The sequence below is a fragment of the Ursus arctos genome, unplaced genomic scaffold (genome assembly GCF_023065955.2).
Source record: "Ursus arctos isolate Adak ecotype North America unplaced genomic scaffold, UrsArc2.0 scaffold_16, whole genome shotgun sequence".
Lineage (NCBI taxonomy): Eukaryota > Metazoa > Chordata > Mammalia > Carnivora > Ursidae > Ursus > Ursus arctos.
This window is the reverse complement of record NW_026622830.1, coordinates 29,287,043-29,314,993: the sequence shown is the minus strand read 5'-3', so window position 1 is coordinate 29,314,993 and position 27,951 is coordinate 29,287,043. Positions and strand designations below refer to the sequence as shown.

At 43.3% G+C, this 27,951-nt stretch overlaps 1 protein-coding gene and 1 long non-coding RNA gene across 6 annotated transcripts in view; one reads left to right on the top strand and one right to left on the bottom strand.

Moving 5' to 3' along the window:
* PANK2 (pantothenate kinase 2) overlaps positions 1-15,022 on the bottom strand; it is a 40,469-nt gene extending 25,447 nt beyond the window's left edge. Inside the window, exons 1-2 of one of the 3 annotated variants that reach the window (XM_057312648.1) lie at positions 14,659-15,022; positions 948-1,300 (exon numbers count right to left, since the gene is read on the bottom strand). In XM_057312648.1, the coding sequence (XP_057168631.1) occupies positions 948-1,300; positions 14,659-14,929 (624 nt within the window). In that variant the 5' untranslated portion in view covers positions 14,930-15,022. Of the gene's footprint in view, positions 1-947; positions 1,301-14,658 lie in introns of those variants that run through there. The other 2 variants (XM_048222189.2, XM_057312649.1) reach the window with 2 other exon arrangements.
* Positions 15,023-15,194: 172 nt separating this feature from the next.
* LOC130543784 (uncharacterized) lies at positions 15,195-17,199 on the top strand. Of its 3 annotated transcripts, none has more exons than XR_008959394.1 (3): positions 15,195-15,309; positions 15,546-15,665; positions 16,154-17,199. It is a non-coding gene; the product is annotated as an uncharacterized LOC130543784 (long non-coding RNA). The 3 variants fall into 3 exon arrangements; XR_008959393.1 differs by having other exon boundaries at positions 15,204-15,309; positions 16,151-17,199; XR_008959392.1 differs by having other exon boundaries at positions 15,204-15,309; positions 15,546-17,199.
* Positions 17,200-27,951: the final 10,752 nt, after the last annotated feature.

Sequence of the window (27,951 nt, the reverse complement as noted above, 5' to 3'; positions counted from 1 at the left end):
GAACACGAGTGGGGGCGGGGAGAGGGAGAAGCAGACTTCCCGCTGAGCAAGGAGCCCGACTCGGGGCTCAATCCCAGCACCCCAGAATCATGACCTGAGCCAAAGGCAGATGCTTAACCAAATGAGCCACCCAAGCACCCTATTTTACTTTTTTTTAAGTAGGCTCCACGCCCAGCATGGGGTTTGAATTCACCACCCTGAGATCCAAGAGTCGCATATTCCACCAACTAAGCCAGCCAAGCGCCCCCAAATTATTTTTCAATCTCATTGTTCAAGAGGGTTTTTTTTATAGTAATCTCTACACCCAACATGGGGCTCAAACTCACAACCCCAAGAACAAGAGTTGCGTGCTCTTCCAGCTGAGCCAGCCAGACGCCCCTCACTGTTTAAGGTTCAACAACGCGCTCCTCATAGGCAGCCCCTCAGTCCGCTTATCACGGCTTCGCTATTGTTCCCACACGAGAAGAACAAAACGCTACGCTTTCAGGGGCTGAGCCTCATCAACTTACCTGAACTGGGCAAAAAGTAAACTCTACAACAACCTCTAGACCGCTAACTCCTGACCACCCCTCACTTACATCTACCTAAGCTTCATCAGACTCAAGAAAATTCAAGTTCCATTAGAAACAGAAATGAGCCCACCACTTCCTACTGGTATTATCTTTAACAATCAGATGACCAGCGTGCCTGGGTGCCTCAGCTGACTGAGTGCCCAACTCCTGGCTCCTGCTCACGTCGTGATCTCACGGGTCACAGGTCGTGGGATCAAGAGCCCCATGTCAGGCTCTGTGCTCAGCGGGGAATCTGCCTGAAGATTCTCTCCCCCTCTCCCTCTGCCCCTACTCCACACACGCCCACACACCCACTTGCTCCTCTCTCTCAAATAAATAAATCTTTAAAAAATAATCAGATTACCACATGTTGTATATAAGCTAAAACATACATACTGTGAGAAAATCCTGCTCAAATTTGTACGCTCCACCCCCAGTGGCACAAAAGACAGTGTGGAGACTCGAGAAGTTCTTATCTCTGCCCATCTGAATGAAAGCAGGCATGTCATGAGTGGGAAAGCGGATGAAGTGCAGATTGCCCTTGCGTCCACACAGCGTCAGGTCCTTCAGCTCCAGGTGCACATCCCGAATACCTGTGGACCCATAAGCCACGTTGGAGGTCAGGTACTTCCGAATGCTTTTAAGACTTTCCACCTCTTCCTCTTCTTCTTCAGCAGTGATGTCTTTGGGTTCAAAATAAACCAGCTTGACCAGGGTTCCACCAATATCCAAGCCAAACCACGGAAAAACTAAATGGAAAGAAAAAAAAAAGTCAGAACAACTTTTTTCTGAAAACTAAACACGTACGTACTGGTTTAGAACCTAGCCATACCTTGAGGTTTCCAAGGACTATAAATACAAAAAGGGATTTGGGAAAAGAAATAGGATTCTGATTTGGAAACACATCTTTAAAAAAAAAAAATCAGAATACAACCCAACTCAACCCTCTTATACAGATAAGCCCAAACTACACTATGAAATATTAAAAAACAACAAATTGACTACCTATGAACCTCAACTCTGGGCTGGGGGCGGGGGGGAGATTGAGAATGAAAATCTACATCCTTCCCCTTGGCTTAAAGAAGAAATGTTGAGGGGCGCCTGGGTGGCTCAGTCAGTTAAGCATCCTTCTTCGGCTCAGGTCATGATCTCAGAGTCCTGGGATCAAGTCCCGCATCGGGCTGGGATCAAGTCCCACATCCCTGCTCAACAGGGAGCCTGCTTCTCCCGCTCCCTCTGTTTGTTCCCTCTCTCTCTCTCTGATAAATAAAATCGAAAGAAAGGAAGGAAGGAAGGAAGGGAGGGAGGGAGGGAGGGAGGGAGGGAGGGAGGGAGGGAGGGAGGGAGGAAGGAGAAATGCTGGAACTTTTCAGAGCTCCAGTTTAGTACGCAAACTAGGGGTAAAGGAAATTCCCAACCCATGAAACATGTAAGCTCCAGTGGTCAATTTGTCCCTCAAAACCTGAGGTCCCCAAAACAAAAGGTTTCAAAGGACTTTAATGGATAGGCATTTCAGAGTTATATCTGTTCCCAAAATATCCTTCCAAAAAAACGGCCTCAGGTGATCGGATGAAGACGGACTACACAGACGGGCAGGCCTTGCCCTCCCAGCTTAGATCACAGAAATGACTAAAGGTAGAGATGTACTGATATATTATTTTTCAAAATGGTTCTGGGAAACAAGAAATGATATGATCAGCAGAACTAGGTTGACAGAGGCAGTAACTGTCCAAAAACCTCAAAAGAAGAATGCTATAAAAACTGGGAGTAGCTATGAACACTGAGAGCGCACAGGGGAGCTCCACCAAGCTGTAGAGAGGGGCAGCTGCCCCGGGGCTACAGGAGCAGGCTCCGGGGGTCATGGGTGACCGGACAGGGAATGCATCTGGCGCAACTGCACAGACCAACCACCTTCCCACCTCCACCCTCCCCGCTCCATCCCCGCTGAGGCCAAGTCTTCAACTAAACACAGGTGCGTAAGCCAAAGAGTCAGGATGGCACCCAAGCATCTACTATCTACCATCACTCAGAAGAAATGAGGAGCCCCCACACCTGGCCATATATCCCTACAATCCATCCTGAGAGGTTGGTAAAGACACACCGCATCCACTGACAGAACAGCAATCCTCAACATAGAGATGATCACTTTACAAATTAGAATCACCAAAAGGGAAATCTATGCCACAAAAATGAGAAAATAAACATCTGAAGAAAGAGTTGCAGGAACAAACAGGAGACTTAAAAATAATCAAAAATATCCTCAGAGGTAAAATGAGATCTCATCCGTGGAAAATGAGTAAGCTACCACAAGGACAAATCCGAAATTAAGAAATGACTGCCACCTGTGGTTGTGACTGCAAGAATCTACATGTGACAATTACACAGAACTAAATATGCATACACAAAAGGGTTTATGGAAAACTGGTGAAATCTAAGTCAAGTCTGTGAATTTTATCAATGTTAATTTCTTAGGGGGGGTGGGGGTGTGAAGCTTTCAAAACCAAAAAAAAGGGGGAAGGGACAAACTATTATATGCTTAACAGATGAATCTCAGAAACAGGCTGAGCAAAAGAAGCCTCGAACAAAAGGCTGCATACTCTGATCCCATTTATATGAAACTCCAGGAGATGGAAAGCAATCATGTCTGCATCTGACAGGAAGCGTATCATAGGCTGGGGGAGGAAAGGAGGGAAGGACTGTCCAGGGGCAGGAGAACACTTTCTGTAGTACCCCAAATCTTGACTGCTGGAGGTGAGGGGAAGGCTCTGTGGGTGTATATATCTGTCAAAATGCATGGAACTGTACACTTTACACGGGTGCAGTTGCTTGTGTGTAAATTATATCTCAATAAAGAATTTTCTAAAAGAAAAAAAGAAACAAATCTATTTCCAAAATAAAGCTTGACAGCTTTATTTAACAGCAAAATGGGCACAAAAAAATTAATGAAAAACAAAAGAAAGATTCTCCCAAAATGCCTGTCAAGCATGAAGGAAAGGTAGATATACATACAGAAATACAGAACCAGGAAGTTCAATATCTACCTTCTCTGAGTCCCAGAAATTTCCTGGAGGAGGAAGGGGAAGAAAGACATAAATCATCAGGTTCACTAAGTGTTAAGCGGAACACTGAAGTTAACACTTAACAGTTAAGTGGAGAAAGGGCAGAGTTAGACACATGCTATTGAAATGTCAAGAAATCCAAGGCGCCTGGGTGGCTCAGTCGGTTAGGTGGCTGCCTACCGCTCAGGTCATGATGGGGGGGGGGGGCCTGGAACTTAGCCCTGTGTCGGGCTCCCCACTCAGCACAGTCAACTTGTCCCTCTCCCTCTGCCCCTCCCCCGCTCATTCTCTTGCTCTCTCTCAAAAAATTCAATAAAATCTTAAAAAAAAATTTTTTTTAAATCAATGGCAAGAAATCCTAAAAACTTCCAAAGACTGCATCGACATGGATGGAACTGGAGGGGATTATGCTAAGTGAAATGAGTCAAGCAGAGAAAGACAGTTATCAGATGGTCTCACTCATATGTGGAACACAAGGAATAGCACGAAGGACCACAGGGGAAGGGAGGGAAAACTGAACGGGAAGAAATCAGAGAGGGAGACAAACCATAAGACTCTGGACTCTGGCCAAACTGAGGGTTACAGAAAGGAGGGGTGGGGGGATGGGGTGACCCAGTGATGGGTATTAAGGAGGGCACATGTGGTGATGAGCACTGGGTGTCATATGCAACTAATGAATCGTTGAACTCTGCATCAAAAACTAATGATGTAATAAATGCTGGCTAATTGAACATAAAAAAAAAACTTCCAAAGGGAAAAAACTGAATTCCTACAAAGATACATAAATCACATAAAGGTGGAATTAGAGTTTTCATCAGCGACACAGATGCCAGAAGACAACGAAGCGCTGGCTTCAAAGTTATAAGGAAACGATTTTGAAACATATCCAGCCAACTCTTAGCTTTCAAGGAGGAATGCAAAATAAATTTTCGCACATGAAAGAACTCAATGCTTACTACTCAAAAACCTTCTCTGAAACAATTAGTAAATGCATTCCAATAAGAAGCATCCAAGAAGGTATGAGTTTTAAGAAACAATGATAAGCGAAGGAAGCAGCAATACATACGACTTTCAAAAAATCTGCAATCTGGAACTACGATACATGATTTCAACACAGGAAGTGAAGAGGGAAGAGAAAGGAGAGGGAAGTGAAGCAAACTGCATTTCTGTCTTGATGGGGGAAAGAAGATACAGATTCTGATTAATTCTAAATAAGAATGAAGTGATGTTGTTTAAACGCATCAAAATTTACAGGTAAGTAAAGAAGAAAAAAGAATGAACATATGACCTTCAAACAACTACGGAAAAAAATCAGTTCAAAAACGAAGAAAAAAAAATATGGTAAGTACAAAACAAAAAAATGATAGGAATGGAGGGCCTAGGTGGCTCAGGCGGTTAAGCGTCTGCCTTTGGCTCAGGTCATATCTCTGGGTCCTAGGATCGAGCCCCACATCGGGCTCCTGGCTCAGCATCCTCCCAGCCCAGCATTGGGCTCCTGGCTCAGGAGGGAGTCTGCTTCTCCCTCTGCGGGGGGGGCACACTCTCTTTTTCTCTCAAATGAATAAAATCTAAAAAAAAAATGAACATAAACGTATCGGTAATCACAAATCAGTCAAATTTCCCTTCTAAAGAGGAAATTCAATTATATGCTTACATAAAAAGATACATTTAAGGTAACAAGTAGACTGAAGGTAAATAAATGGCAAAACACCCACAACAGAGTCCCATTATGCTTTAAGATGAAAACAGTGTTCAGTCAAAAGTGCTGATATCAAAATCTTAAGCACCTCACTGGTGACTGATGTACCAGGTAACTTACATTGAGGAACCACGATATGGTTAAATCCAAACCTTATGTTTCAAGACCAGCATTGCATTTAACGCTCACATGAGATGTGCCCCTCCAAAGGGCAATCTACCAAGAAAATAGGATTCACAAGTCCCATCCTATACTCACTTGCAATTATATATGCACTGACCAATTTGTTGTGTAGAATCACTGGCACCATTTATTCAACTGACTTTTTTTTTTTTTAAAGATTTTATTTATTTATTTGACAGAGATAGAGACAGCCAGCGAGAGAGGGAACACAAGCAGGGGGAGTGGGAGAGGAAGAAGCAGGCTCATGGCGGAGGGGCCTGATGTGGGGCTCGATCCCATAACGCCGGGATCACTCCCTGAGCCGAAGGCAGATGCTTAACCGCTGTGCCACCCAGGCGCCCCTATTCAACTGACTTCTAACATTTATACACTTGAATTTGGGTAAGCAAAATGAATGCCTGAACAATGCTACTCCACTGTATTAAGCAAATGTTAACAGAAAGTAAATGCAATACTAGTAGACTAAACAAAATTCAAGCAAACAAAAAGCATTAAAAGAGAACAGAAAGAAATTATATCATGAGCATAAAAGAAGTAGAATTGACAGGATCTTAAGAAATGCTTCAAAAATATTTAAAACAAGGACAAATTGATAAATCTACACAATAACTTGAGATGACACAAAAATGTGTACACACACACACACACACACACAAACTAAAGGTATATGGAGGATCTGACTATCAAACTAATAAGGTGGGTCTATGAAACACAAGTAACTTTGTATCCAAAAAAATACCTTCCTTTCCAAATACTCATGAACCATAAAAAAATTAACGGTACAAGCTTAAAGGACCTCAAATTACAAAGAACATTCGCTTTCCACAATACCTCAACATTATAAATTAATCCAACAAACACAAAGAAGTAAATCTCTCCACCTGGGAACTTTTAAAACCACTTATTTTAACTCTGAAATTAAAGAGGAAATCAAAACAAAAATTTTAAATGAATGACAATAAGAACAGTATGTATCAAAATCAATAGGATATATAGCCAAGGTGGTATCCAAAGGGAAATTTCTAGCCTTAAATGTTTATCAAATGGATTAAAAAAAGAAGAAACCCAAATAAAAGGGAAGGTCACATAAAGTGAAATGCTAGAAAAAGAATAAAATAGACCCAAAATAAGCAAAAGGGAATTATTTTTTTTTTAAGATTTATTCATTTATTTGAGAGAGTGAGCACACACCTGAGCAGGAGGGGCAAAGGGGGAGGGAGAGAGACTCTCGAGCAGACTCCATGCTGAGCACGGAGCCCCACACAGGGCTGGACCTCATGACCCTGAGATCACAACCTGAGCTGAAACCAAGAGTCAGGCACTCAACCGAATGCGCCACCCAAGTGCCCCAAGCAGAAAGGCATTATTAAAAATAAAACCAAGATGTAAATGAAATCAGAAAAACATCATCATGAGCAAAGCCACAGTAGAGCTGATGGATAAAATGAAGCTTTGAGAAAGTCATTAAAACAGACAAATGTCTGATATGTATATTCAAGAAAAAGAAGATGAAAATTTTCTTTAAAAGGAAGGCAGGCAGGAAGACATAAAAGAGTATATGCCATGGGGCACCTGGGTGGCTCAGTCAGTTAAGCGACCGACTCCTGATTTCGGCTCAGGTCATGATTTCAGCGTCATGAGACTGAGCCCCCTGCTGGCTCCACACTCAGTGGGGAGTCTGCTTCTCTCCCTGTCTCTCCCCCTCTCCTTCTGCCCCTGCCCCCTTAAGCCCCCCACTCACAGGGCTCACTCAGGCCTCTTTCTCGCAAATAAATAAATCTTTTTTTAAGTATATAACCAGAGACTGTGCAAGTATACAATTTTGTACAAATGGACAATATACAATTTTAATGTTTAAAATGTACACTAAACAGGGGCACCTGGGTGGCTCAGTCAGTTAAGTGTCTGCCTTCAGCTCAGGTCAGGATCTCAGGGCCCTGGAACCAAGCCCTGCACCAGGCTCCCTGCCCAATGGGGAGTCTGCTTCTCCCTCTCTCTCTGTCCCTCCCCCCAATTTGTGCTTTCCCTCTCTCTCTCTCAAATAAAAACTTTTTAAAAAGTACACTAAAGAGAAAACTAGCGAGAAAAAAGAGTACAAAAAATGCTCAAAATAAGATCAAAATCACAAATCAAAAGCACTGAAAAATTTTTAAAATGTATCAAATATCTACCACTCAAACAAGAACAAAAAAGCACCAGGCCCTAATGGTTTCCAGGCAAACCTTTAAGAGCCTCCAGAGTACAGAAAACCCTAAAAAGATTCGCAAGTCATTCTAACCTCATATCAAAACTGGAAAAGAAATATCTCACAAAAAATGCATTAAATTATTAAACAGAATCCAGTTATGCAGTAAGAGTAATACACCATGGTCAACAGAGATTCTTCTCAGGAATGCAAAAGATGGTTTTCACATTAGAAATTACCTCAATAGATTCCAAAAAAAATAAAAAGAGACTCAATTAAAAAAACAAAACCAAAAAGTTTTAAGTATATGGATAAAAACAACATACAAATATCAATACCTTTTCCTATATAATAAGGAAAACCCAACAAGAAAATGACATGGAAAATGTCACGTATAACAATACTTTGAAACAAATCTTAACACTAAATATGTACAATCACTATTAAAATAGTATCCTGAAAATCACAGCAGTAGAAAGATGTATCCTATTCCAGGAGAAAACACTGAATATTGTAAAATGTCAACTCCCCCCAAGATAATCTAACAATGTCAATGCAATTCTAAAGAGAACACTGTGGTTGACTCCCCAGCAGCCATTCCCTTGGTCCCAGGGATAGTTCTCTACTTTTTTTACACCTACAAAAATTCCGTTGCCAGTGACAGGCCTAACGCAACCTGGCACAAGTCATGAAAAGTCTGTCCCTGGCATCTACAGGAAAAGTTTCTTCGCTCCAGCACAACAGCACAACAGCACTGGATATGATGGAAGCGAGGAGATTTGATTCCTACTTTCCTACCTGCAGCACCACTCTTTTAACCATCGCTGCCAACCTTGAGTTTAGCAGAACACGGCACTCCACCAACAAACGTATCACATCGACAGGGCTGGAATCTGAAGGTTTGGACATATCTAAGACCAATGGAAGACTGGTCCTTAAATTAAGCTTTAAATTAAGCTTTACTCCCATTTCCTTAGATTAAAAAACCTAAACATTAATGTATGGCTATTATATTTTAAATGATCATCTATTAACAGCCAAGCACTATTAGGCACTTGACGGTATAAGCTTATTTAAAGCTTGCAACAACCATATAAGGCAACTACTATAACCATCCCACTTCACAGATTAAGAAATGAAAGTGCAGGTAGGGGTGCCTGGGTGGCTCAGTCGGTTAAGCGACCAACTCCTGACTTCGGCTCAGGTCATGACCTCAGGGTCCTGGGACTGAGCCCCATGTCCAGCTCTGCACAGAGTGTAGAGCCTGCTTAAAATTTTCTCTCTTCCTCTGCCCCTCCTCACCACCCTCTCAAAAACAGCAAGAAAACAGAAATGCAAAAGGGCCCAAGGTTCCAGTCAAGGAAGGCAGAGGTGGGACTCAAATCCAGACTTCCGAAAACCCTCAACAAGCCTCTTTCCACAAGTATCTATACAAACCTAAGAGCACAGAACACATATTCTTGAGTTAACATGAAAATAAAATTAAAAAGCAGTTTTAAAAAATAGTACTTTAAATAATCAGTAAGAGGGTGCCTGCGTGGCTCAGTAGGCTAAGTGTCTGCCTTCCCCTCGGGTCATGATCTCCGGGTCCTCGGATCCAGCTGGGAGAGGGCCGGTATCGGGCTCCCTGCTCAGCAGGGAATCTGCTTCTCCCCCACCCACTGCCTCTCTCGCCTGCCCATGCTCTCTCTGTCACACATGAATAAAAATAAAAAATAAGTAATCAGGAAGATCAACAATATATAAAGAAAAATAAGGAGTCTTGGGGCGCCTGGGTGGCTCAGTCGTTAAGCGTCTGCCTTCGGCTCAGGGCGTGATCCCGGCGTTCTGGGATCGAGCCCCACATCAGGCTCCTCCGCTATGAGCCTGCTTCTTCCTCTCCCACTCCCCCTGCTTGTGTTCCCTCTCTCGCTGGCTGTCTCTATCTCTGTCAAATGAATAAATAAAATCTTAAAAAAAAAAAAAAAAAAGGAGTCTTAAGCAAAGCTAAGTTCATATGTTTATTATAGCCTTTAACGGCTTCAGGATTTTTCTGTGTACTACTCATCAAACCATTTACATATGCAAGAACTAAGAAACACTGAGAAGCATGGAAGGTCCATTAGACACATGTTCTCTGATAATGGCTGAGAGAATTCTGTCAGGCCATAGAATTCTGTTATTTCTAAACATTCAGCCTATCACTGACTGCAAAACTGCCCCAGATACCATAATATAATGAATACTGGAATAAGCTTTCCAATCCTTGTTCAAAACACTGTGCTTCTGCTGGGAAAAGTCAAGGACAAACGAACTTCCAACTATACCATCAGTCTTCATATCTCACCAACAGAACACTTACTTATCACTTCTAATTTGTGAGTCATTCCATTAATTTTCAGCTATTTCAGTCAGTTTGCAACCCTTAGCCTATTTCCTGATATTAAGGCCTCAAGGTACTCAGTCTAGACAATTCATACATGACCCAGGACACATTTCTAGAACGAACTGAAACTCTCCCGCACAGGTTATTTATGTAAAACCACCTGCAGCACCACGTCCGTCTCATAATGGATCTCAACAATTGAAATGCTTCCCCACAGGAAATAAATGGTTTACAGAAGTGTGCTCAATTTCCCAACATCACAAACTACATCTTTACCAGACCACATCTGGTTAAGCATTGCAAACCCAAACCTCTAGGCTGGTCTAGGCAGCAATCCTCGGCCTCACCTTACAAGTCGTACTTTAATAATAATTATTCTTATTTAAAATAATTTTAACTTGGGGACTAAGTTAAAGGCTGCCTAAAGAACAGCCTTCCCTAATTCCTATAAAATAATATATATTATCAAACCAGCAGACTCCATAATAAATTCTACATTCAGGAAATATAAACACACGAAACCTAATAAGCTACTAAAAACTAAAGATGGCTCCCACCTTTAGAAAGCAAACTTTAAGCCATTATTTAGAAAAGGGGTTTTCACATGATGGTCAGTCTTGCTGACATAAACTGAGAAACAACACAATAAACTGAGAAAGAACAGTGCCTGAAGTTAAAGATACCCCAAAGATACGAACCTGAAAAATGCTCCCTAGGTTATAAATTTAAGCCCAACAAACATCACTGGTCTTTTAAATGACAATTCAAAGTAACTATTCTTTTCTGCTGATAAGGTCCTAACGGTCTACAAGACTACTGTATTCCTCCTCTCTCCTTTTAACATGTGTTGAAGCAAAAGATTTTTAATAGCGTACATCACTCCTTGCCTAGAAAAAAAGAGGGCGGGGATGCCAACACTAAACAATCATATTACCTAAGTGCACCATTCACACATATAGCTTCCAAAATAACATACTGTACCATTTTACACAGCTACGTAATTGGATTATTTTTAGGCCCTTCTTAATGCTTCACATTTGTTACACATCCACAATGAAGAGCCATGTCTACTTTGATTTCATTTAGCTTTAAAGTTGATAGAGGTTAAAAAGCATCCTCTCCCATCCTCTCCCTCTCTCAAAAGTAGAATACAAAGCAACAGAAATCCTCACAGGTAGGAGCTCCTTCCCTAATTCCCCAGCTGAAGATGAAACACTGCACATAATAAGGGACAGTCTCCCAGGGCCCCAGCACCAATTCTACCCTGCCAATACTGACGCTCCCCAAAAGCCAAGGAAAAGCAATCCATTTGCCACGCTAGTATTGTCAAGCTATAAACAAAAGCTTTATTTTCTAAATCCATGGCAGTGAGGGATACTGCATGACTGGGATGAGTCCAAAAGAAGTGTGTCCCAAAGATTTCCCTGGCGTGCTACACCACGCTTGAGTCACCTGCAAAGATCCAGCTCGTCCCCCCGCCCATGGGGCACTCTCATCCCAGGTTCCCACACCTCCTACACATCTGCTGCACATCTGGGACCATGATTAAAATGCATGTTCTCTTGTTACATGCCTGCATACTTCTGTAAAAACTGTACATTTTGCTGTATGTAACTATGCCTCAATGAAATTTTAAAAATTAAACAGATGCATTTCTTAGACCCTTTTGCAGAGACCTGAAGGGTTTTTTTAAGCTTCTGAGTGATTCCATGTGAGAACCGCTCTGCGTTACACTGCACATACCTTCCCTCACTCAAAAATGGGGAAAGTCAAGAACACTGGGTCTGAAGTCAGACATCTACAATCAAAAGACAGCTCCGTTATTAACTTGCTATACACCCTTGGACAAAGGACAAATTTCACTGACAGTTTCCTCATCTGGAAACTGGGGGTTAGGAAAAAAAAAAACCACAACCTGCCACACAGGATAGTTGTGAGACTTAAGTGATAGTTTATAAAATATTTGGCACAATGTCTAACACAAAGAAGTGAGCACTATATAACCATCGTTAGCATCTTTGTTTCCATCATTTTAAATCAACCTTTACTTGGTATTTCTCTCAGTCCTGTGAGACATACTCCACCTAATCTAAACCTTGTGAAGAACTTCTTAGACACAGACATGCCCAGCCTCATCCCTAATGCCTGTATAAGTCTGGGATGAGACCAAGTTTGAGAATCACACCGCTCTAGGGAACATGTGTAGCAGAATAGGATTATAATCAGGGCCACAAGAATTCCTAAAATAAACTGAGTAGCTCCTTCTAGTTTCAAATGATGACTAGACTCCTCCCTTTCGACAAGTAGTATAAGGACATCAGAACGAGGCTTGCTAACCTCAAAAGAAAGGTGGTACCACCCTATACCCAACTTCCCCAAAGATAAATACAGAGATTTTGTCTTTATTGAATTCTCTCAAAGTTAACACCATTCTTAAGGGTTCAGCAATCAACGGGCTGTCTCTTCACCCAACTGGTGCACCCTGGGCAGCAAAAGAAAAAATTAATGGAAGAATGAACAATACCTTGTTTATTTCTTTGGCGGGTCTCATTACCTGAGATGGCTTTCATAATTTATCAGAGAAAGCAGTAAAGGGGACCACGACAAGCATCAAACATAAAAACAAAAAAATAAGCCCTCCAACATGAATATCTGTCTTAGTTCCTTAAAAGTCATCTCAAAACCACCTTACATATCACCCCTCCCCCATTACAGTTTAAACCAGAGTTTTCCAGAACTGTCTCTGAGCCACCTGTACCTAAATGATATGAGGAGTTTTAAAATGCAACTTCTTAGAACCCTCTCCAGATTCTGATTCAAAAAAATAAGAGTTGGACCCCAGGAATCTGCATTTTTAACTCCCAAGGTCATTTTTATGCTCAAAATTTGGAAGTACTTTCACAGTAGCTAGAAATTTTCACCTCAAGTAAGCCTTGAACACAAAAGATGGAGATTATGCTTAGACTTAGAGCAATGAAAAAACAGCTAACCAAATATAAACAATTCAATAAACACAGTGGTTAAGAGGATGTTTGAAGCTGGACTTCCTGAATTTACATTTCTATTCTACAACTCACAAGCCATTTTACACGTAGCAAATGTGCCCCAGTTTTCCCATCTGTAAAATGGAATACTACCACCTACCTCAGAGTTATGAGTACTAATGAGTTATTAAAGCTCTCAGAAGAATGCCTAAAAATTTTAAGAGTGCCTGACCCCTGCAAACAGCCAAAATACAATATTTATTTAGAATCCTTACGGCCAACAGCCAAAAACCGTTGGCTACATGGCTGGGATTCTTATTTGCTGAATCTCTGGAATTTACATCCTTCTCCAACGATGTAGTACAAAACCATTAAGGCACAAATATTGTGCACCGCTTAAAAATCAGATGCTTCTCAAATAAAACACAAACTAGGTAACTGGCTCTAGAAATGGTGTAAGTTGAGAGCAGTTAATCTGTTTTTCAAATTTCTTTCAATAAGACCTAAAAAGACAAAATAACTGAAACTCCCAAACTTTTCATAGCAAAGGAGGGCTACATTTAACATTTAATCATCCAAATCACAGAAGATAAAAGTAAAGCAACCAGGTGGCTGGGCTAAGGTACAAGACTATCCAATAAAGACCTTACACTCATCCTGCCACTGTCCCTCACTCTCATAATCTGCATTTAAAACAAGGGGACTTCCTGAAAGAGAAATTGGAAACGACAAGGAAAAAAAGATCTAACCATATGTAAAATGTCACTATATGATAAAGCTCATATTAGAGTATTAAGACAGTGGATACTTTCAACAGTAGCAATGGCTGCCAAACAGAGAACCTGAACTGAAGACCTGTAAGGGGGGAAGGGCGGGGGGGGGGGACTATTTGTACTAGGTCACAACGCACAAAAAGAAGTCTGATAATAAAATGGAGAAAGCGATTCTCAGGGAAGAGCATGTGCAACTGCCAAGGCGAGATTCCCTCAAAAGAAAAAGCCTCCATGCCCAGAATGCTACAGTCCTGAATCGTGAGTATCAGCAAACAGATGCAAAGAAAACAGAGGAGATATCTGGGTGAGAGATGACCCGAATTCTCACGGGAAGAAAAGCAGCCAAAGCTTAAGTGCACGGAACACGGAATCCAGTTTTAGGCCTGCAGCAACTCAAGGGTCGGCTAACCATTTTCCAGGAAGCCCGAAATCTCCAGATTAAGGGGATTTAACGGCTTGGACAGCTCTCTGGAAACCCACAGAAGACAGGCATTGGCGAGTCAAAGGATTTAGGGGGAGGGGAAGCGGTGGAAAAGAGTCAAAAGAAGCCTTCTTGAGAACAAAATCACGTGACTCGCGGGAAAAGAATACCCAAGGAGCTAGAGGGAGAAAGAGTCCCTGGGTAAAGACCCTCCACTCCCACAACCGAGAAGCGCGCACCAATGCGCGCGAGGGCTGGGCGGGGGCCGAACCCCGATCCGCCGAGCTTGGACCCGAGGCCTCCAGTCGGCTGTCAGCCCATGCACCAACCTGGGACCACCGTGCGGGGGCACTGTCCCCGCGCGGGCGCGCGGGAAAAACGGCAGCCGGGCCGGAAGGGGGCAGGGCGAGCCGCGAGGACGACCCGCCGGGCACTTACGCTGCCGCTTCTTCCTAAGGCTTTCGACGCGCTGGCGGGAGGCCGAGGGGGCGCCGCTGTAGGAGCCGGGCCGGCTTCGTCTAACGCCCTCCGCCGAAGCCGAAGCCGAGGCCCCGACTGGGGGCTCCGACGCGCTGCTCGCCCGGCGCCGCAGCAGCTCCCGCCGCCGCCCATCAGCCCCTTCGGGCGCCGGCTCCCCCGCCGACGAGGCGGAGGTGTCGGCCGCTCTTCCGTGGCGTTCCATGGGCACGCCGAGCCGGCCCGCTCCCATCCGCAGCAGCCACTGCTGCCGCCCGAGCCAGCCCCCCAGCGCCGGATCCCTTGTCGCCTTCTCCGCGGCAGTACAGCCCAAGCAGAAGCGCACCCTCCGCCGGCCGCCTCTTCCGTTGCGCCAATGCTCAGCAAGCCAACCCAAATAGGCTGAGGGCGGCCCGAAGGCCTCGCGTCCAATCGTCTCCCTCACTCGAGGCGGATCGACCGCGCCTCCGTCCAATGAAAGGCTCCCAGGACGGGGCGGGGCGGAGAGTGGCGGGGGAGGGGATCGGGCTTGGCCGCGGAGAAGGCGGTGTTGCTGAAGGGAGAGTGATGGCGGCACCGCCCAATGGACGTGTGGGTGGAGGGGTCGGCGCACCCGCCCGCACAGGTGGACAGGTCAGCTCCCCGGGCCCCAGCGTCCCGCCCCGCTGCTGCGTCCCGTCTCTCCCGGCCCGCACCCTCCTCCAGCCCAGCAGTGTGCTGTCCATCGTCTGGCCGCCAGTCTTTGGCAAAGAGAAGGTCTTGAACCGCGGCTGACCTTAGTCTTTGTCCCTCGGCCCCGGTCCGCCGCTGGCGTCGAGGCCGCCAGTCCCTCAGCGCTATATTTTTTTTACCACCACTCTCTCCCCCAGCACTGCCACGGGCGTGTTTGGGCTAAGCCCCCTCCATTCCGTCTGCGTTGGAGAAATGTTCCTGGTACCAGAAGGAATGAAGGGACTGGGACTGGTCTCCATGGCAACTGGAAGAAAGAGGTGGGTTATAAATCCTTCGCCACCCTCCTGTGCTGAAGGAGGGGGTGTGGGAGCCGGGGAGTAGGGTTGGCTTTTTGAAGGACAGTCTGGACTCCTTTTCTGTGCAGCGCACTGGGGGAATATAGAAGGATTTGGTGGCTGCCTTGGAGCCTGTGTTGTTAGGGGTGTATGCGTGTGTGCGCGTTAATCATTATCGTCCCTTTGGCGGGGGCGGGGAGCGAGAACATAGTCACCTCCAACCCTGAGATGCTGACCACTCACACCTACCAAAGGCGCTTCCAACCACCCTTCTCCAAAGGTTACCCCAGCCTGAAATGATCGTGCCTTGTTCTGTACCTTCAAGGCAATCCCTCACTCCATGAAGTTTAATGGGACTGTGGGGTTTTCTTGCTTGCTAATTATTCATAAGTGCCTCCCCCAGGACACTGTAATGTCCCTTGGGTGATAGCCCTCATTTTCTTCACCTTTCCGGTAATGACTGCTAGTAGCCGGCGGAACAAGAAAGATGAGCTTCTCCTTTGCTTGTTGAACAAAATTAACTATGCTCACTCCAGACTAGCTCCCCTGACTAGGAATAACTTTGGAGTTATCCAAACTCTGGAAATTCCAGCTCCTGCAAGAAGCCATCCCAGATGGATCCTACAAGAACTAAGAATACCTGTAACTAGTCTTCTAAATCTCAGCACCCAGTGTGGCCTTTCTTTCTACCCCCCACCAATCTGGTCCTCCTTGACCTGAGAGAGCTTTCATCCAAGTCTGTGAGTCCTAATAGATCATCCTGAAGAATCAGAAATCACCATCATCACCATCATCACCATCACCATCATCATCATCCAGGGCTGCCAAGATGAAGCCCCAATAGCAAAACAACACCTGAAATACGTATGTAGTTTGTTTGTTTACAGTGTACAGAGTACCTTTACATGTCCTTTAATCCTCCCAGCAACACGGATGATGAGGCAACTTAACCAGAGGCACACAGCTTAAAAAATGACAGAACCTGGATTCCTGAGAAGTTCAGCCACTCTCTGCCTCACAGTAACCAAAAGGCACAAATTCAGTAAAATTCCAATAAGTTACTAGAAGGCTTTTTGTCTTCTTAAATAAATACATGTGTCTTCACTCTTTGGTGTGATCTTAATAACCGTTTGTGGCTATCATTAAAGTTTATCCAAAATAATGGATGACGCATACACTAATGGCAGTTAGGCAAGATGTTTATGATCCTAAATGAAAAATGCAAATAAACTGAGCAAGAGAAACCATACATGAAAGAATACATACCATATGATTTATATGAAGTTCAATGTTCATAAATGATGTTAGAAGTCAGGATGGTGGTGTTTTGTGGGGGAAGGGAGTCATGATGACAGGCAACAGATAGACTTCTGCAGGGCTGGGAGTGTTCAGTTTCTCCGGTCTGGGTGGTGGCTGCGTGGGTGTGTTCACTTTGCAATATGTCATCAAGAGGTTCACTTGTGCACTTTTCTGTATGTGTGTTTTACTTAAATAAAACATTTATTTAAAAAAAAAACTGAAGATTTGTCCTGGAGCAAGTTTTCTTGTTGTTGTTTTGTTTTTCAAAAAAGTCAAATGAAAGGAGTGATTAAGAGGTTTTCTTTCTCTCTGGTTATTAAAACAGTTTATAGGGAGAGTATCAATAAGTTTTTTGTGTTTTTTTGTTTTTTTATCAGTTCTCTCAGTTACTTACCCTTGGGGAGAAACCAGTTTTCCAGTATACAGACCAGAATAAGCAGCACAGAGGTCATGGTAAGCATAATGTTTTGGAAGAACTAATCAAATTCTAAAGTAATAATTTGCAAATCTAGAGCCATTTCAGGGACAAAACATCACACAGAATACACATCTACCATAGTAGTTGCCTTTTACTCGGTCAGAAATAACCCCAAAACTTAGTGGCTGAGTAATAAATATTATCTCAGTTTCTGTGGGTCAAGAATTTGGGAGTAATTTAGCTGGGTGGTTCTGGCTCAGGGTCTTTCATGAAGTTGCAGTCATTTGAGGGCATATGGGCTAGAGGATCCACTTCCAAGATGGCTTATTCACATGACTGGCAAACTGATACTAGCTTTTGGCAGGAGGCCTCAGCTCCCACAACATGGAGGGGCCTCTTCATAGGGTTGCTTGAGGGTCCTCACAATATAACAGCTGGCTTCTCCCAAAGCTAGTGATTCAAGGAAAAACATGCAGAAATCACAATATCTTCTCATTTCTGCAATATCCTATTGCTGTATCGAATATCCTATGATTCCACAGATCAGCCTTCTTCAAAGTGGGTTGATATTACCCAAGAATGTGAATACCAGGAAGGAGAGCATCACTGGAGGCATGTTAGGGCCCACAGTCTGCCCTCTGGCCCCCAGAGGGTGTGAGAAGATTCACTTCCTCGTCTCTTACTACTTCCTAACAGCCAGGGGACAGACCCTCTCTAAGTTTCTATTGAATTTTCTCGCAGCTAAAGTAGAGCATCACTCGGGAGTAAATAATTAAAAGTAGGATCACAAGAGTGCCAAGCCGCAGAGGTTTACAGATGAACTTCTTTCTCCTTCCACTGGGCCGCGTTGGTGCCAAGGAAATGAAAAGCATAGAATCCGTTCCCTTTCAAGCACAAGGTCTTTTTTTCCACAGTATAATGGTGTGGAGAATTGGGGCGAACCTTGCCTATTATCCCTCCCAAGGACAAAGATATGAAAATTGTGAAATTATTAAGCCCCTAGACATTCTTCCAAGGCCTGGCCCCTGGCCCAGAACCGCTACTGAAGAGGTACGGAGACGTGTTATACGTGCGTGCGCGCATCCACACGCACGTACACCACCCAGTATAGCGCGCGGCACTCTGGTGCTCTCACCAGAGCTCCCAGGCGGTAGGAAAGCATTGCCTGGTTTCAGACATAAGGTTCGATTTGTCTCAGAAGAATAGAGACAGAAAATCCAAGAGGAAGTATAATGAGTTTAGAGCAACTCAGAGTTTCCTAGCCATGGAAGATCCTATCCCTCCACAAGTATTGAAAGGGTTGAAAATTTTTCTGTCTTCAAGCGCATGGCCTATCTTATCTTTAACTAAATATCCCTGATTTGGATACTATTACCAGATAACACCTAATGGCTTAGTACTGTGCTCAAATAAGTTTGGGAAATATAAGGTAAACTTAAGTGCATTTTTTTTTTTTAAGATTTTATTTATTTATGTGACAGAGAGACAGCCAGCGAGAGAGGGAACACAAGCAGGGGGAGTGGGAGAGGAAGAAGCAGGCTCCCAGCGGAGGAGCCTGATGTGGGACTTGATCCCAGAACGCCGGGATCACGCCCTGAGCCAAAGGCAGACGCTTAACAACTGCGCTACCCAGGCGCCCTTAAGTGCATCTTCTTACAGCTTTGAATACACTGAAGGGCATGATGAATCTCCAAGAGGAGGCTGAAGTATGTATGTATCTGTCTTCCAAATGTAATTGACCATGGAATCCTTTTCTCATGAAATCTTTTCCTTAGACACACTTTGGGAAATTCACCTCTGGATACAAAATATAAAAATCACTCACATCTCTGTTATATTAAAGGCAATGAAGATCTAGTTCTTTCCATTTTAAAAGCCTGATGGCTTTTTTATTTATGTTTAGAGAGGGGGAGGGGCAGAGGGAGAGAGAGAATCTTAAGCAGGCTCTACGTCCAGTGCAGAGCCCAACACGGGACTCCATCTCACGACCCTGACATCATGACCTGAGTCGAAATCAAGAGTCAGACGCTCAACGAACGGAACTACCCAGGTGCTCCATCTTGATGGCTATTATTAACTTCATCCCCAAATAATCCAACAGTAGTCCCCTCCGTATCTGAAGCTTCACTCTCCCAGGCTTCAGTTACCCACGGTCAATCACGGTCTTGAAGTAGATGATCCTTCTGAAATACTGTCAGAAGGTTGCTAGTAGCCAATGGCTACATCACAACACCTACCTTGTTCCCCTCACTTCATCTTATCACGTTGGTATTTTATTATCTCACATCATCACAAGAAGGGTGAGTACAGGCCAGTAAGAGGACACATTGATACAACTTATTACAATAGACTATTATAATTGTTCTATTTTGTTCTATATTGTGGTTAATCTCTTACTGTGCCTAAATTATAAATTAAACTTTATCGTAGGTGTGTATTGACGGAAAAAACATGTATATATAGGGTTTGGTACTATCTGTGATTTCAGCCACCTACTGGGGGTTTTGGAACGTATCTCTTGCAGGTAAGGGGGAACTATTTTTGTAAAAGCATCTGCTTTTGGAAAACAAGTTTGTCCTCTTTCCTCTTAAACAGCTCCCCTTTCCTCTTTCTCTTAATGGCACTGCCATTTCTGTTCCTCTGGACAATATGATTCTTCCCTCTCATGCTGTTTCCTTGAGTCTGACACTGTTCAATAGAAATATAATTCAGGGGCGCCTGAGTGGCTCAGTCGTTAAGCGTCTGCCTTCGGCTCAGGGCATGATCCCGGTGTTCTGGGATCGAGCCCCACATCAGGCTCCTCTGTTGGGAGCCTGCTTCTTCCTCTCCCACTCCCCCTGCTTGTGTTCCCTCTCTCGCTGGCTGTCTCTCTCTCTGTCAAATAAATAAATAAAATCTTTTTAAAAAAATGCAAATCACGTGTGTAATTTAAATTTTCTAATAGCCACATTTTTAAAAGCAAAAAGAAATGGGTGAAATTAATTTTATTAGTATATTTCACCCAATATATCCAACACATCATTATCTCAACATGTGGCACTAGTCACATTAAAAGTGGTCAATAGGGGCGCCTGGCTGGCTCAGTCTGAAAAGCATGCAACTCTTGACCTCTGGGTTGTGAGTCTGAGTCCCAGATTGGGTATAGAGATTACTAAAAATAAATAAAGAGGGGCGCCTGGGTGGCGCAGTCGTTAATCGTCTGCCTTCGGCTCAGGGCGTGATCCCAGCGTTCTGGGATCGAGCCCCACATCAGGCTTGCCGGCTGGGAGTCTGCTTCTTCCTCTCCCACTCCCCCTGCTTGTGTTCCCTCTCTCGCTGGCTGTCTCTCTCTCTCTCTCAAATAAATAAAATCTTTAAAAAAAATAAAAATAAATAAATAAACTTAAAAAAACGTGATCCGTAGCCGCAAGTGTCTGGTGGCTATCAAATTAGACCAAAAAAGCCCTCTCAGCACCTTATTTCAGTTGCCTCCTAAATGTTTGTTCTGGTTTACTTTCCAGGCCCACTGCTCCCAGGTTAATCTTACTATACCACCGTTCTGGTATAATCTCTCCTCTGTTTAAAAGGTCTTGATGAGGGGCGCCTGGGTGGCTAGGTTCATTGAGCGTCTGACTCTTGATCTCAGCTCAGCTGTTGATCACAGGGTCACGCGTTCATTTTCCACCTTGGGCTCCACACTGGGCGTGGAGCCTACTTGAAAAAAAGAAAAGAAAAAGGTTTCAATGGCTTCTTGGCCTACAGAACAAAATCCAAAACGCTTAATATCCAAAACACTTAATACCCACATTTAGCATCTTTCCACTGTTCCTCATTACTTCCCATACTCTTGCATAGTGTCTCCCAGTTCTCCGGACAGACTTGACTCTTGCCCAGCTGTAAACCTCATCCTTCATCTCTACATGAAATTCCTTCCCACCACATTTCTGCTTACTCAAAATTCACCCCTATGTCCATGGTTTAGCCCAAAAGATACCTCCTCCTTAACGTCCTCACAGATTACCGCATTTAGCCATGAACCTTCCAATCTTTTATGTCACTCTTAATGACATGTATCACATACTTCCTCATCTGAACATTCTTGGTGTACATGTTTTATAATCTCAGCTAGATGATGAGAGCCACGAGAATAAAAGTGTGCATCTTCATATCCCCTACAGTGCCTTTCACAGAGTAATGCACACAGACACACACACACAAATGATTACAGTGGCAATAACAACTCTGGGATCCTTTAAAATACTAACATCTTTGTAGTAGACAATGTTTCATGCCTGCCACCTCACCAACATTCCCTCTTCTCCCAGAAATCCCCCTACCTACCTGTAGATTAGGCCCCAACGGCCATGTTTGCAAGCATAACCCCCCCCCCGACCTTGGGGCAGGGACTCCTTTCTCAAAGTGTGACGCCACATCTTCATGCAGGCAAAGGAACAGAGAAAGCTGATCTGCAGAGAGACCCAAGAATGAACAGATGCACAGAGCAAAACAGAAAAACAAGAGTGCTTTTCCAGTTCTTCCAGTCCTGCCCACTTCTATCCTTTCCTGGGTTGATGACTTTCCTGTCTTTGGTTCCCTTCCTGTAACATTAAAATATTCTAAAATATTTCTTATGTCTCCCTCACTCCTTTTTTTCTTAATCTAGCTTACATTGTTTTCTCTTACTTGAAGTCTTTTTTTTTTTTAAGATTTTTTTTTATTTATTTGACAGAGAGAGAGACAGCCAGCGAGAGAGGGAGCACAAGCAGGGGGAGTGGGAGAGGAAGAAGCAGGCTCCCAACAGAGGAGCCTGATGTGGGGCTCGATCCCAGAACACCGGGATCACACCCTGAGCCGAAGGCAGATGCTTAACGACTGAGCCACCCAGGCGCCCCTCTTACTTGAAGTCTTAAAACAAAATCAAGCCCTCATTTGAAGGCTACTCATCCTGTCCTCTCCCATGATCCAATATCCTGAATGATAAATTTCCTACCGTAAGGGTGACCCCATTTCTGAAGGATCCTCAGATTTCAGGCAGCTGAAGAGACACATGCACAAGAGAAAAATTGTCTACCCAATTTTGGCAGATGGAGACTATTGCAGAATTTATTGTGCTGTCCTTAAAGAATCCCTGTCGCTGGTCAAATTCACCGAAAGAGAACACCAATAGGCATTATCACTAAGTTTTTAATACTTCCCAGGTGATCCTAATGTGCAATCAATGCTCAGATCAAGTTTTCTAGGCTGGCCTTGCTTTGGCACAGTTAGTAGTCTGTAAGGAATGCAGAATCTCAGGACCCACCCCACACCCACCTTATCTGCAAGTTTAGCAAAAGCCCCAGGGGATTCATATATGCATTAAAGTCTGGGAAGCATTAATTTAGAATACAGGCTTTGGAGTCAGCCAGACCTTGGTCCAAATCCTATCAGCACCAGCTGAGTGCTTTTGGGCAAGCTGCTTAACCTAGCTAAACCTCAGTTGAATAAACAATGACAGGTTCACATAATGGAACACTATGCAGCCATCAAAAGGAATTTGTAATATCTTTAGATACTATAGGCTGCTTCTCACAGTATTTTAACAGAAAAAAATATAAATATATATTGTCTATGTTAATGGAAAGATAAATGTAATAGGCTTTGGGGAAAAGTTAAATAATATACGTAGAGCAGTTAAAATTGTTTCTGGTGGGGTGGCTTAGTTGGTTAAATGTCTGACTCTTGATCTCAGCTCAGGTCTTGCTCTCAGGGTCATGAGTTTGGACCCCATGCCCCATGCTCAGCATGGCACCCAACTCTTGGTTTTTGGCTCAGGTCATGATCTCAGGTAGTAAGATCAAGCCCTGCTTCGGGCTCCAGGCTGGGTGTGGAGACTGCTTGAGATTCTCTCTCTCCCTCTGCCCCTACTTTCTCTCTCTCTCTATTTCTCAAATAAATAAATAAATCTTTTTAAGAAAAGAAGTTCAAGAGTTGCAGGTGCGCTCTACTGACTGAGCCAGCCAGGAGCCACATTTTTTTTGCTTTTGTTTTTGTTTTTGTTTTTGTTTTAAGGCAGGACTGATTCTTTCTCTTTATTGACCAGTTTTCAGAATGAATCAGTTTTCTAGTATCTTCTAGAGGTGACTGATGAATTATTTTCTTTTAGTATTATTATGAACTCATGCATTTTAAAACATACTTGATGAATTTCAATCCATTGGAGTCACTCTTCTTTTTGATGTTCAGATTGTCCTACATTTGGTCAATGGAAGCCCTTCAGATTGACTCCATAATCATTTAAACATGACTCTAATAGTCTTATATAGCTTTCTTGTTCTCTGGTATGACAAGAGGTTCCAGCCTCAACTCTGTAAATTTCCTGTCCAGATCTTGAATCAGACATTTCTCCGAAGAGTAATTGTTCCTATCAGTAGGAAATGATGTTTAGAGGCCACAATTTGGACACCAGGAGTGCACATTGCTACTGGGCTGTTCACTGTTTCTAGGCCCTTTTGGCAGATAGAGCTAGAAAATATATTCTTAAAGAGGAAAAATATATCATACACTTATACTAATATTTTTCCATTCATTTTTAAGATTATAGAGTTTTTACTTAATTTCTTTGTTTTTTTTTAAGATTTTATTTATTTATTCGACAGAGATAGAGACAGCCAGCAAGAGAGGGAACACAAGCAGGGGGAGTGGGAGAGAAAGAAGCAGGCTCACAGCGGAGGAGCCTGATGTGAGGCTCGATCCCATAACGCTGGGATCACACCCTGAGCCGAAGGCAGACGCCCAACCGCTGTGCCACCCAGGCACCCCAATTTCTTTGGTTTGATATTTCTTTTATCTTGCCCTAAAAATCTAAGTTCTTAACAACACTCACTATTTATTTGCTTTATCATTAGAGATAATAGTTTCAGAATAAAAATACCAATATTATTACCAACAAGACGATTACTAAATACTGTTTAAGATTTCTTTGCAGCCCTTTTTGTCCTAAGGATATATCGCACTAAGGATGAAAAATCAAACTGTTGTGCTTTAAAGTTGAAATAATTCCTCTCTGTGATTCAGGCATCAATTCAATACACAATGAGTTCTTTTTGCCCCATTCTGGTTCACTTTTTAGAGATATAAAAAACCTTTTTTTAAAGTTTTATTTATTTAAGTAATCTCTCCACACAACATGGGGCTCAATCTCACAACCCCAAGATCAAGAGTTGCCTGCTCTTCCAACTGAGCCAGCCAGCCGCCCTGAGATAGAAAAATCTTAAATTTAACTTTGTTATATAATTATGTAAAATAGTAACATGGTTCCAAAGTCAAATTTACAAAAGAAGGTACATCCAGAAAAGTCTGGCTTCTGTCCTTGAACCCTCCTTTCTGTTCCTGCCTTTTCTTTATAGGCGATCATTTTTGCGATTAGTTTTTGGTTTACCCTTTCATGAAAATAGACAGGAGATTCCAGTCCAAATTCTCTTTGTTTTAGTGGTACTCATAGCTAAGATTTATTACAGGGAAAGGACGCAAACCAAAATCAGCAAAGGGGAAGCTGTGTAGGGCAAAGTTCAGAGGAAACCAGGCCCAAGCTTTTAAAGTCCTCTCCCAGTAGAGTCACATGGAATACCAAGTCTCAACGCTTAACTAAAAGTTTGTTTTTTTCTTAAATAAAATATTATACATTTTCTACCCTTTTTTTCTTTTTTAAAAATATTTTATTTATTTATTTATTTATTTATTTATTTATTTATTTGAGGAAGAGATAGGAAGAGAGAGCACAAGCAGGGGGGAGAGGGAGAAGCAGGGAGCCCAACGTGGGGCTTGATCCCGGGACTCTGATATCATGACCTGAGTCGAAGGCGGATGCTTAACCAACTGAGCTACCCTGGTGCTGCTCTAGCCTTTTGCTACTTACAAAGTGTGCCATAATGATTAGCCTCATACATACGTTTTTGTTTATTTTTGCCAGTGTATCTTTGGCTTAGATTTCTAGAAATGGGATTGCTGGGCCAAAGAACTCATATATATGTCCTGTTGCAGGTCAGAGCCAACTTCCCCTTCAATAGCAGAAAACTTCTACATTGATACTCCCAATGGCCCCTATGTCCTGTTAAATTGCCCTGTGAGTGCAATTTACAAAAGTGATGGGATATCACTTCCAAGGTTAACTTCTGAAAGACGGTAACTTCTGTTCTGCTCTCACTCTCTCTCTCTGGCTCTTTTCTCCTGCTTGCTCCAATGAAGCTAGACATTATGTTGGGAGCTGCTTTATGGAGAGGCCCACGTGGCAAGGAATGGAGGGTAGCCTCTGGCCAACAGCCGACAAGGAAGTGAAGCCCCCAGAGCAACAATTCAGAGAGAAACCGGATCCTGAAACAACCGCGAGAGTAGTTTGGAGGTGAACCCTCCTCCAGGTTGAGTCCTGAGATGGCTACAGCCCCAGCCAACACTTTGATGGCAACCTCATGAGAGACCCCGAGCCAAAGGACCCAGCGAGCCTGCACCTGAAATCCTAACCCACAGAAACCATGAGATACTAAATGTGCTGTTTGAAGCTATTAAGTTTTGGCATAATTTCTCATATGCAGCATTTGTTAGCAGATACACCTCCACTAGAATTGTGTTATATATACTCTTCTTTAAAAAGATTTATTTATTTATTTATTTATTTATTTATTTATTTATTTAGGGGAGAGAGAGAGAGTGTGTGCAGGGGGAGGATCAGAGGGAAAGGGACAAGCAGACTCTGTGCTAAGCACAGAGCCTGACATGGAGCTGGATCTCACGACCCTGAGATCACGACCTGAGCTGAAATCAAGAGCTGGGTGCTCAACTGACTGAGCCACCCAGGTGCCCAGTGTTATATACGTTCTTAACTGTTAGATGACTATAGGGAGCGTAGACTACTGATGAATCGAGTAATGATGAGGTCAACTGATGAGGCTGGTTGGTCAATGGTCTTGAGTGGCTCTGTGTGGGGCTCGGGCTCTGGCTTTGCCCTGTTCTCCAGGGTGGCTCATCCTGCACATGGTTGGGCAAAAATCAGAAGCTGAGGGTCCTCAATCAACTGAAACAAGGACCAAATCATGTGGATTCTGTATGAACTAAATTCAATTCAACAAAGACCTAGTAAGCTTGGCAACAATACTTTGTGAGGGGCTAGGAGCAGTATATGAGAGTCTAGAGGCTAGGAGACCCTGCACCCCACGGCTATGAACAGAACCTCCAAGAGCCCTCACTCCCAAGCCACCGATGGGATTAAGTTAGGATTATCAAATGGCACAGTACATAGGCTAAGGCAAAGAATAATGTCTCTCAAACTTGCAGGAGAGTGAAGGACATTTTCAATTACTGTTCTTTGTCTTTACTCAAAAAAAGTCTTCTTAGATGAAAGACCTAAATGTGGCACAGGAAACCATCAAAATCCTAGAGGAGACACAGGCAGCAACCCCTTTGACCTGGGATGTAGCAGCTTCTTACTAGGCACATTTCTGGAGGAAAGGGAAAGAAAAGAAAAAATGAACTGTTGGGACTTCATCAAGATAAAAAGCTTCCACACAGAAAAGGAAACAGTCAACAAAACTAAAAGGCAACCTACAGAATGGGAGAAGATATTTGCAAATGACATATCAGATAAAGGGCTAGTATCCAACATCGATAAAGAAATTATCAAACTCAACACCCCCAAAATAAATAATCTAGCTAAAAAATGGGTGGAAGACATGAACAGACATTTCTCCAAAGAAGACATACAAATGGCTAACAGACACATGAAAAAATGCTCAACATCACTCGGCATCAGGGAAATACAAATCAAAACCACAATGAGATACCACCTCACACCTGTTAGAATGGCTAAAGTTAATGACTCGGGAAAGAACAGATGTTGGTGAGGATGTGGAGAAAGGAGAACCCTCTTACATTTTTGGTGGGAAAGAAACTGGTGCAGCCACTCTGGAGAACAGTAAGGAGGCTCCTCAAAAAGTTAAAAATAGAACTACACAGAATGCCTGGGTGGCTCAGTCAGTTAAGCGTCCGACCCTTGATTTCAGCTCAGGTCATGATCTCGGGGTCCTGGGATCAAGCCCCATGTTGGGCTCCACCTTCAGCTCAGAGTCAGCTGGAGATTCTCCCTCTCTCTCTGCTTCCACCCATCCCCACCCCACTCCTGCTCTAAATAAATAAAACCTTTAAAAAAATAGAACTACCTTACAACCCAGCAATTGCACGACTAGGTATGTATCCAAAGGATACAAAAATACTGTTTCAAGGGGTACATGCAGCCCAAGGTTTAAGCAACACTATCAACAATAACCAAATTATGGAAAAAGCCCAAATGTCCATATCGACTGATGAATGGATAAAGAATTGAAGGAGTATTACTCAGCAGTCAAAAAGAATGAAATCTTGCCATTTGCAACAACATGGATGGAACTAGAGGGTATTATGCTAAACAAAATAAGTCCGTCAGAGAAAGACAAATACCATATGATCTCACTCCGATGTGGAATTTAAGAAACAAACCAGATGAACACAGGGGAAGGGAAGGAAAAATAAAATAAGATAAAACCCGAGAGGGAGACAAACCATAAG